This window comes from Acinonyx jubatus, chromosome D1, assembly GCF_027475565.1.
Source record: "Acinonyx jubatus isolate Ajub_Pintada_27869175 chromosome D1, VMU_Ajub_asm_v1.0, whole genome shotgun sequence".
NCBI classification, from domain to species: Eukaryota; Metazoa; Chordata; class Mammalia; order Carnivora; family Felidae; genus Acinonyx; species Acinonyx jubatus.
In genome coordinates, this window is record NC_069390.1 from 53,269,832 (window position 1) to 53,281,384 (window position 11,553).

Below are 11,553 nucleotides of genomic sequence, written 5' to 3' on the forward strand. Positions count from 1 at the left end.
TGAAGCAGCCATTCTTAAGATCCTCAAAACTTGAAGGTGGCATAATAACAATAAAATTAATGAAAAATTATGGGGGTAGGTAGATATAAATTGAAAATATAAATATGAATTATAAAAGAAAATAGAGTAATTGAAATAAAACTCAATAGTTGGGATACATTTGGGACCAGTAACAAATGAAAACAGAATTAGTAAATAAGAAGTGGTACTAAAGAATTCACCAAAATGCAACAAAAACAAATGAACAGTTTGAAGATATGAAGCAATCTAAATAGGAAGTTAGATTGGGAAGTTTCAACAAGTTCCAACTAGATATATTTTAGTAGGCAATGTTGAAAATTATAATGGCAGAAGATATTCAATGCTGAAAAAATACATGGCTTTTCAGGTTAAGAATACTAAATTACAAGCAAAATAAGTGAATTGCAAATCCCCATCTTGCACCGCAGATAACAGCCTAAAGACTAGAGGAGGTGAAGAAAATCTTAACTAAAAGGAATGAAAGACCATGTGCCAGCAAGACACAGAGACACATGAGGAAGTCAATTGAAGAGGGTTTACTGAAGGATCTGTTTACAGACGTGTATATATGGCCAAAGGTGCAAAAAGAAGATGAGGAGACCCTCAGGACTCTATGGTAGGAAGGAGGAGACAAAAAGAGAATGGCCAGCATAGACAGGCTTATAACAGGCTTCTACGCCAAAAATCTGCAGTGTTCCTCTATGTGACCAGTAATCATTATGAAAAATAGAAAAGTAATAGAGAATAAATGATCTTATAAATACTCTTATAAATAATTGCATAAGGATTCTAAAAAATTTTTTTACAAAAGATGTAAGATCTTTGTGGAGAAAATTACCAAATGTTTCTGAAAGACATAAAAGGAAATTAGAAGAAAGGAAAAAAACCTATGTCTACGTTAGAAGACATTGTATAAAAATATGTTATTTTATCTCTGAATTTTATGTACATTAATTGAAATTTTAACAGTACGTAAAGTATAATATTTACATTAAAAAGTGAAAGTTTCAAGTTCTCCAGTTGGAATATAATTATCTTAGTTGACCAATCAGCTCTTGTATAGAACTTATACCTATTATAACCTCTGTTGTAATGTTCAATTTTGATATAAATTTGTTTTCCTTCTCTCTCAGTTTTTGTTTTTAATGGACATTGATGAATACTTCTCTTCCTAGGTTTCTCCATTTAGGTTTATACCTAAGAATTACGTGCATATCCCTTGGATTCACAATACTTCAATGATTCCAAAATGGTAGTCAGGCATCTGAGCCAGTCTATTTGCAGCACTTCAGGAAGCCTCTCCCAAGCTTCTCATCTTGTTTCCCTCATTCACCTGTCATGTTCACCGTCAACAGCTCTGAAACTGAAATTTCTACCTTCTTCCTGATTGGGATCCCAGGGATGGAGCATGCCCACATTTGGGTCTCCATACCTATTTGCCTCATGTACCTCATTGCCATCCTGGGGAACTGTACCATTCTGTTTTTCATAAAAACAGAACCATCTCTGCACGAACCCATGTACTATTTTCTCTCCATGTTGGCTCTCTCTGACCTAGGACTGTCCCTCTCATCTCTCCCTACCATGCTAAGGATATTCTTGTTCAATGCTCCAGGAATTTCCCCTGATGCCTGCTTTGCCCAAGAATTTTTTATTCATGGATTCTCAGCTATGGAGTCATCAGTTCTTCTCATCATGTCCTTTGATCGATTTATTGCCATCTGCAACCCTCTGAGATACACTTCCATCCTGACCAGTGCCAGAGTCATCAAAATTGGGCTTGCTTTTTCTTTCAAAAATGTTCTGTTGATCCTCCCTTTCCCTTTGACCCTAAAACATCTAAGATACTGTAAGAAGACCCTCCTTTCCCATTCCTACTGCCTCCATCAGGATGTCATGAAGCTGGCCTGCTCTGACAACAAGGTCAATGTCATCTATGGCTTATTTGTGGCTGTCACAGGCACCCTAGACTTAGGATTTATTTTCATGTCCTATATGATGATACTGAAAGCAGTATTGAGCATAGCATCACAGAAACAAAGGCTCAAGGTCCTCAACACCTGCGTGTCCCACATCTGTGCTGTGCTCATCTTCTATGTTCCCATTTTCTCTCTAACTGTTATCTACCGGTTTGCCAAACACAGCTCCCCAATAGTTAGGATCTTCATGGCTGATGTTTTCCTATTGGTACCTCCATTGATGAATCCCATTGTATACTGTGTGAAGAGCCAACAGATAAGAAATATGGTTTTAGGGAAGCTGTGTCAGAAACACAGCTGACAGCGATGCTTAACCACAATGAAATCTCAATCAGTGAATGACACAGAATAAGCAGAATGAATCAACAAGGAATCACGCCATATATTAATTGCTTTACAATATCATCTTTCCAACATGTTTATGAAGATTGAAGAATCAGCCTTGCAATGTTTTTGGATTAAGATTTAAGAGTAGGGCTCATATATAAATATAAAATTGTATTCTAAGTGTCCACTTTCACCTAGCTTGCTTTAACCAGCCTCATGAACACAATATATGCTTGTCGATTTCATCATACTTAAAGTGATATCCTATATAATAATTTGAGAATTAACAGTATACATTTATATAACAATTGGATAGCAATCAGAAGTGACAGAGGATTGCCTCTTCATTTAAAATAGTGCTCTCCAGTGGTGCCTGGGTGGCTCAGTCGTTTACATGTTCAACTCTTGATCTCAGCTCAGGTCATGATCTTGTGGGTTCATGAGTTCAAATCTCACATTGAGCTATGCACTGTCAGTATAGAGCCTGCTTGGGATTCTCTCTCTCTCTCTCTCTCTCTCTCTCTCTCTCTCTCCTTCCCTGGTATTCCCCCCCACCACCAAGAATAAATCGATAATCTTAAAAAAATAAATAAAATAGTGCTCTCCAATTCATAGTTTTGACTTTTATTAAATATGCCTATGCCCTCAGGAACTAAAATTGAAATGGGCAATGATATGAGCACACATAGAACCAATAAAACAAACAATAAACACATGCAGTGTTAACAAAAATATAAGAAGAATTTAATTCATTCACCCATTTCATTTGTTTCAGTATTTGCTTCCTGAGCATTAAAAATATCACTGTCTATGTTATACATCATAGAACGTTTCCTGTCTTCCCGGTTTCTGTGGGAGTTCTAAATGTCGTAACTCTTTATAATGTATATGATTTGCCTCTCTCTCAGGCACAGATATAAACCTTGACTAAGACCAATTTTCAGGGGTGCATGAGTGGCTCAGTCAGTTAAGCATGTGACCCTTGATTTCGGCTCTGACTCTTGATTTTGGCTCAGGTCATGATCCCAACAGTCATGAGATGGAGCCCTGATTGGGGTCCACACTGGACATGGAGCCTGCTTAGGATTCTCTCCCTCTCTCATTCTGTCCCCCGCTCATGCCCATGCTCTCTCTCTCATAAATAAATAAATAAATAAATAAATAAAGCAAACAAGCCAAGGTGCCTGAGTGGCTCAGTTGGGTAAGCGTTGAACTCTTGATTTTGGCTTAGGTGATGATCTCACAGTCATGAGATTGAGCCCCTGCATCAGGTTCTGCTCTGGGCAGAGTCTGCTTGAGATTCTTCCTCCTCCCTCTGCCCCTCTCTCCTTCTCATGCTCTCTCTCTAAAAGTAAATAAATAAATAAATAGATAGATAGATAGATAGATAAAATTTAAAAGGACTAATTTTCAAAAAAGGTAAAAATAATAGCTCTCACAATGGCATAAAATGAACATCCATTAGAGATCTAATTTAACTTATTTTTAATGAAAGACCAGGCAAATAATACAAAATGTTCAAAGGAGATCCCATATAAAAGATATATTTATAGATAGGAATGTTGACATTATTTGGCAAATGACTACAAATAGTCTCTTTCACTTTGTGAGACATGCCTATTGACCCTCCACCAGTCAGAATTTATTTGCTGGTCTACCTACCTGAATTACTTTGTTGCTGTTAGTATCTACAACTTACAGAGACTTACAGAGTTGGAAAATAGCTCAAAAGCATTGAAAATACCAAGTCCCTGCATATCAAAATCAGATAACCCATAAGAACATGCTATAAAAATGTAGCTTCCCACGGAAGCACACATTTTCCTGTATAGTCTCCCCCATTTTAAATAAAATATAATTTCAGGGGTGCCTGGGTGGCTCAGTCAGTTAAATCTCTGACTTAGGCTCAGGTCATGATCTCACAGTTTGTGAGTTCAAGGCCTGCATTGGGCTCTGTGCTGACAGCTCAGAGCCTGGAGCCTGCTTCTGATACTGCGTGTTCCCTCTCTGTCTGCCCTTCCCTTGCTCACACTCTGTCCCTCTCTCTGTCTCTCAAAAATGAATAAACATTAAAAAATTAAATTAAATTAAATATAATTTCAAAGAAAGATTATTCTTGATTGGGCTTTCATTAGATTTTATCTCATTATTTACACAGATGCAGAAAGAATGATGATATACCAGATGGGCCTTCTTAAGTTTGCAGTGCTAGAGATTTCCATACAGAATCAGATTAGATGTTTAAAAGCTGCTATCATACGCTATATCCAGAATAGGGAGCTATAACCAAGAAATTGTCTTCACCAAATTACTCCTTCAGGTATGTATACATTTGGGCAGTATTTCCTTTACTCAGATCCCCCAAATGTCCCAGTATCCCGTCCTGTCATGGAAGTGATCTCCCTTACCAGTTTTACTGGCTATGACTATAAACCAAGTAACAGGGTGATTTATTTGAGAGGGCTTTGTCAGCACAGATTTTATACAGTCAAACTTCGTTCACTAAAAGTCACTAGTCATACTTGATTAAATGAGCAACATTTTCAAATATGACATTCTAGGAAAGGACTTGGTTGCATAACCAATCCTCCAAATCATACCTTGGTGAAAAGAGGACAGGATCTTATTGCACCTATGCAAATACACATAGTATGAAAAGCAAAGACACTCAGTAAGAGTTCCTCAACACTGAGGATTCAATGAGAATCTGTTATAACTTCAAAATGTTTCATTGCATTTTACAAAAGCAGAGTCTACTAGATTATGATTGGTTGGAAATAGCTTGAGAGAAAAAGAAAAATCCTCCTTATATATTCAGAAAATAGAACAAGATGATAACATTAACAATATTCCAAACAACATATTAGGATGCTACCCATCAGTTCAGCCAGTCCTATGCAATGAACTCTTCTGTTGGATCTTGGGTTAACAGTCTCATGAAATATTGTCTATTGAATGAAAAGAGTCTGGAAATCACAACTCAACCCACTGAAAGTTACCTAAGACTCTGTCCTTTGAAGTTTGAAGTATTGGGTGCAGGCCTTTTCCACAAGCTCTGCCTGGGTCCTTTCATATTGAAGATAAAACTCTGGACTGTTGCTAACTGTAGAGCTTTCATGAATGCATCAGAGTCAAACAAAAACTATTGTTTTAAGATACTGATTTTAGGGGGGCCTGGGTGGCTCAGTCAGTTAAGCGACCGACTTCGGCTCAGGTCACCATCTCACGGCTCATGAGTTGGAGCCCCGCGTCGGGCTCTGTGCTGACAGCTCAGAGCCTGGAGCCTGTTTCGGATTCTGTGTCTCCCTCTCTCTCTCTCTGACCCTCCCCCATTCATGCTCTGTCTCTCTCTGTCTCAAAAGTAAATAAACGTTAAAAAAATTTTTTTTAAATTAAAAAAGTTAAAAAATATATTGATTTTAAGCTAATGGAAGAGTGTTATGTTTATCTTAAAATGCTCATTGTTAAGTCTAATGAGAGCTCATAGTACATATAATGCAACTGACAATTTCACTTTTACAGTGAAAACAATACTCATATATAACATAATAATCATAGGAACTAATACACATACTATATGAAGAAAATGCAAAGACTATACCATGAATATCAAGTAAAGAGATTCAGTGACTCTAGAGTAGGCCTAGAAATCTCTATGTTTATAAAATTCCACAGTGAAGTCTGAATGCAGTTGCAAACTACCATATTTGAAAATACTAGATGCAAATTTAATGTTCAAAACCTTGTCAGTTTGTAGAAGGAAACACACATAAGTTTAAGGGGGTAAAGTGTAGTGAAGGAGGCAGACACATACAGGCATAGTTATCAGACACTGTGAAACTGTTCTAAGAGTATTCACATGATGCTCTTGACCTTTGAAGACAGGAGCATATTCTGCCAGAGGGGGCAGAGGAGGCTTAAGGGGTGTTTTGCTAAAAGGATTAATTCATCTCATTTACAGGGGGTTGGATGACTCTCCTGGGTTCTTGAGGTTTCACCTCCAGGGAGTTTTCTTTTTCTCTGGGTACAGCCTGCTGAGCTGGAATCCCCAATGCTTTCTGGGCGAATAAGAAAGCAGCAGGAAGGCAGGACTAGACTCTGTAGGTCAGGATGGACTGTTGTGCCTACATAGCAGTGAAATTCTGGTGACTGCATGCCACCTCCATTTCCTCTTTACTCTGCCATGTGGGTACAACCACTTACCAACTTACTGGTAAGTTTCCAAATGTTCATAGCTGCCTTTGTACCAGCTCAAGCAAAAATTTCACACGGTATCTGGCTGGCTGTGGTTTCCAAGTGATTAGGATGGACGCCATTACCCTAACCCTCTAAAAAGTCCAACAATTCTGTAAATGCATGGTAGAAGTCCAGAGTCCTGCTAAATGATAGCAACCAGTCAAGTCTAGGCCAGAATCACTAACCTGGCACAGAGAGAAATTCAGAGGCAGGTACTGGAACCTGGCTGGCTGTGAGGTGACATGTTTGCTGAATGGTAGAGTTATTGCCTCACAGGTTAGTATAGGTGTTTCTGGGTGCAGACATGCAAAACTACTGAGTTTGCAGGGGCATCAGTGAGAAGGCTATAGGGACCACTAGGAGTTACTTGCTCTATTGTCTGTCCTAACTCAGCATGCTTCTTTATAGGTTTAAATATCTCTTTACATTTTCTCTATATATATGAACAGAAAGGAACTGTACAATTCTTACAAAAAACTATGAGTTCACAGATTTTTAAACAATGGTGTGAAGGTGGGTTTTGTATAAAATTCATTTTATGATTTAATTTATACATATAATTACATTTATAAATTTAATTTATACATACCTCTGCATTGAGGGTATAACTTTTCATTCATTTAGTGCACATCAAAACGATATCTGCTTATATGAGATTCTATGAAGCCAGAGGGAAGACAAAGAGCAGCAGTGACCTCACAGACAGCACAACCCCAGATGACAAAAACTTACCACCTAAGTTTCCTTCGAAGACATTTAGTGTTGTAGCTCTTTTTTGATTGAGCTCTATAATGTGTTTTGAGATAACTTTTGCATAAAATGTGACGTACAGGTCTACCTTCATCCTTTTAGATATGGATGTTAACCCTTGCTAGCCCCATTTTTTGAAAGAAAACTGTTTTTAAAAATTAATATTCATTTATAACTATAAATGCAATTGTACTAAGTGACATCCTTCTTTGATCCTATATTTCTCCAAACAGGTTTCAAACTTAAAGGCATGACAATCCTTAAAAAGATGGCTATAGAAGCTGTGAAATTTACTGCTTCCTTCTTGTATAATGAGATCAGGAAAAGCATTTAAAATATTTGAAATATCTATCTGCTAGCAATTACTGCATATTAATCTATATTCATGTTTCTTTTCATATCCTATCTATATGAGTCCTGCTATTATTCCTACAAGTACATTATAAAATATGTTATTTTAGTCCAAGAATTCTTATACAAAGAAAAAAAAAGTGCAATCCTAAGATTTCACACCAACATTTTAAAGCATACGCTAACCTATTTAGGCCATTTCAGGAAGGCTCTTCTGAGATTCATATTATGAGCCCCTCACATTCCTGCAATGTCAGTCTTGAACACCTCTGAAATGGAAATCTCTACCTTTTTCCTCATTGGGATCCCAGGCATGGAGCATGCTCACATTTGGGTCTTGATCCCCATTTGCCTCATGTACCTCCTTGCCATCCTGGGGAACTGCACTGTCCTCTTTTTCATAAAAACAGAGACCTCTCTGCATGCTCCAATGTATTATTTTCTCTCCATGCTGGCCTTTTCTGACCTGGGACTTTCCATCTCCTCCCTTCCAACCATGCTGAGAATCTTCTTGTTCAATGCCACTGGAATTTCCCCCAATGGCTGCTTTGCCCAAGAGTTTTTCATTCATGGATTCTCAGCTATAGAGTCATCAGTTCTTCTCATCATGTCCATAGATCACTTCATAGCCATCTACAGCTCTCTGAGATACACCTCCATCCTGACCAGTGCCAGAGACTTTAAAATCGGCCTCATATTTGCTGCATTATGTATCATGTTTGTCCTCCCTTTCCCCTTTATTCTAAAGAGGCTTAAATTCTGTAGGAAAAGCCTTCTATCCCACTCCTACTGCCTCCACCTGAATGTCATGAAGCTGGCCTTTTCTGACAACAGGGTCAATGTTATCTATGGACTCTTTGTGGCTCTTACATCCTTATTGTACTTGGGGTGCATTTCTGTGTCTTACATGTTGATCTTGAAACTTATTCTAGGCATTGCCTCACACAAGGGCCGCCTCAAGGTTCTCAACACCTGCATCTCCCACATCTGTGCTGTGTTCATCTTCTATGTGCCTTGGCCGCCCTTCATCGCTTTGCCAAAAAATGTTTCCCCAGTCATTAGGGCCATTATAGCTGATATTTTCCTTCTGGTACCCTCTAATGAATCCCATTGTGTACTCAGTGATGAGTCAGCAGACTAGAAATCGGATCCTGGCAAAACTATGTGATAACAAGGTTGATGAGCATTGTCAGCCACAATGAAAACTCAACTCAGCAATTTCTGAACAATTGTAGGAACCTGAAGATAGTAATGACAGAATAGAGACTGAATGCAAAGCTACACTGCCTATACTAAGTAGGCCTCAAATGTCAAGTTACTGATTGAATTAAGCAGCAACAAAATCTAGATAAGATGTCTTAGGCGTTAGGCGTGGGGTTATAGTCGTCTTATATCTAATTGTCCCACCTCTTTTCTGATTGTTATTTCTCTATGCAACCACCTATCTATCAACCTTAATAGCAGTGCAGTCCTAATTAGGACTTAAAAGATTTTTAAAATATGATTCTAAACAAAAATAGAAAAAAAATAAAATAACATGTCTGTGGCTTTAATTATCACAGGCATAATCAGCAGTGACTAAAATGTGCTGGAAGATTAAGCTCACACACTTACCCACAAAAGAATCAGCAAGTTCTGAATATCTAGTGTGTATGTGTTTGTGTGTGTGTGTGTGTGTGTGTGTGTGATCAGCAATTCATATAACCTATTAAAAATTCTCTGCCCTATAGGACTGTGAGATGTGTTTGGAGAGGTAAGGCTCACATACATAAAATAATTTAAATTAAATTCAAAACATAGATAAGCAGATATTTCACTTATTTATATTTTCAATAGTTTGCAATAGACTCCACAAATGACCTCCTTTAAGTGTATATTGGTTAACTATGCTTTACCTAAGTCTGCACAACATTCTTTGTTTACTACTGTTATGATACTAAACAATAGTACTTTTGAATTTTTAAATTTAAATCTAAATTTTTAAACAGTATTTTATATTTATTTTAAATTGTCTATATTTTTAATCAATGTATGAGTGACTTAAGAAACAGAGTTTCATGAGGTGCCTGGGTGGTGCAGGTGCAGGTGAACTGACTTCAGTTCAGGTCATGATTTCACGGTTCCTGAGTTCAAGCCCTGTGTCTCGTGAGTTCCAGCCCCGTGTCAGGCTCTGTGCTGACAGCTCAGAGCCTGGAGCCTGCTTCAGATTCTGTGTCTCCCTCTCTCTGCACCCCTCCCTCACTCACATTCTGTCTCTCTCTCTCAAAAATAAAGATTAAAAAAATTTTTTTAAGTAAATAAAAAAAAAGAAGCAGAGTTTCACTTCTGTCTTTGTCAATACCCAGCAAAGGACCTGGAATATCCTAGTTGTTCTTGTGTTTATTAAACATTTTATGTTAAGAGCAAATTTTCTATTTGACAAAGCCCTGCTATGGGATCTAGATTATTTTTCTGTACCTGTAGAAGAGGGAGTGGCTTTATAGCCTTAGAAATCACTTTAATAAGAGCTGTATGATAAATCACTAAAATACAAGTATAAATATTTTTATGTCTATCAGCGTTCTTATTTGGAAGTGTGCTTTCACCATTTCCCTTGATTAAGAGAATAAAATAGTTCTAAGTGTTTATGAAGGATGTGCATGCTTGCTCTAGAGGTTCTAGGAAAAGCAGGCTCCTCTTAGATAGCTTGAGAACACTGGTAGCCTTAAGGGGACTAAATCTACACATCCTTTAATGAAAAAGATACAGTTGAATTACTGTTCTGTTAATATACAGAAGAACAACAAATAAGTACATGCAAATACATGTAAATATTTACATACAGAGATACCTGTACATGTGGTTGTAAAGCCTAAACAGGTGGATTTGTCCATCCTTAGATGATTAGGTCAAATGTGAATATGTGCCTTTCATAACTGTATCACTGTGAAAAACCATCAAAACTGCTGTACTTTTCCATTTTTACTGTATTTCATTTGCAATCTACTTTTCATAAACTTTGTAATACTTAAAAAATAACATGGTTCTAATCAATTTTGCAAATATGAATAAAATGTATGATAGTAAATCCAAAGAATCAAATTAAACTATGTCTGGGGAACCCTGTTAATGTGAAACTCACCTATTCTACAAATTAACTAACTGGAACAGAAAGGAAAATAAAAGCTATGTAAATAGTACTTAGACATCATTTTTAAAATGGAGTAATCTGGGTATCATAATCCCAGATTTCAAAATATACTACAAAGTGGTAGTTATCAAAACAGTATGGTACTAGCACAAAAATAGACCCATAGATCAAAGTAACAAAACAAAGAGCCCAGAAATACAACCATACTTATGGGGTCAATTAATACCATAATGAAAGCAAAAATGTACAATGAAAAAAGATAATCTCTTTAACAAATGGGTATTGGGAAAACTGGACAGCAACATGCAAAAGAATGAAACTGGCTGCTTTCTTACACCATACACAAAAATAAACTCAAAATGGATTAAGAGTCTAAATGTGAGACATGAAACCAAAAAAACTCCTAGAAGAAAACATAGGCAGTAATTTCTTTGACATCATCTATAGAAACATTTTTCTACATATGTATCCTCATAGCAAAGGAAACAAAAGCAAAATTAAACCGTTAGACCCTAATCCAAAATAAAAAGCTTTTGCACAGTAAAGAAAACTATCAATAAAAAAAAAGGAAATGTACTGAATGGGAGAAGATATTTGCAAATGATATGTATTTTAAGGGTTTAATAGACAAAACAGATAAAGAACTTATAGAACCCAACACATAAAAACAAATAATCTGATTAAAAATGACCAGAGGAGGGGCGCCTGGGTGGCTCAGTGGGTTAAGGGCCCGGCTTCAGCTCAGGTCACGATCTCACG

General features: G+C 37.1%; 2 protein-coding genes across 2 annotated transcripts; both read left to right on the forward strand.

The window, feature by feature from the left end:
* Positions 1-1,359: 1,359 nt before the first annotated feature.
* LOC106966064 (olfactory receptor 51A4-like) lies at positions 1,360-2,301 on the forward strand. Its single transcript, XM_015062142.3, has one exon. It carries the CDS (start codon positions 1,360-1,362, stop codon positions 2,299-2,301), a length of 942 nt encoding a protein of 313 aa, XP_014917628.1.
* A 5,613-nt stretch (positions 2,302-7,914) lies between these two features.
* LOC106966132 (olfactory receptor 51A7-like) lies at positions 7,915-8,805 on the forward strand. The gene has a single exon (XM_015062204.3). The coding sequence runs from the start codon at positions 7,915-7,917 to the stop codon at positions 8,803-8,805; it is 891 nt and encodes a 296-aa protein (XP_014917690.3).
* Positions 8,806-11,553: the final 2,748 nt, after the last annotated feature.

Bases quoted from the DNA above. Each gene is read 5' to 3' on its own strand.
- LOC106966132 (XM_015062204.3), top strand. From the start codon at position 7,915: ATGTCAGTCTTGAACACCTCTGAAATGGAAATCTCTACCTTTTTCCTC.
- LOC106966064 (XM_015062142.3), top strand. From the start codon at position 1,360: ATGTTCACCGTCAACAGCTCTGAAACTGAAATTTCTACCTTCTTCCTG.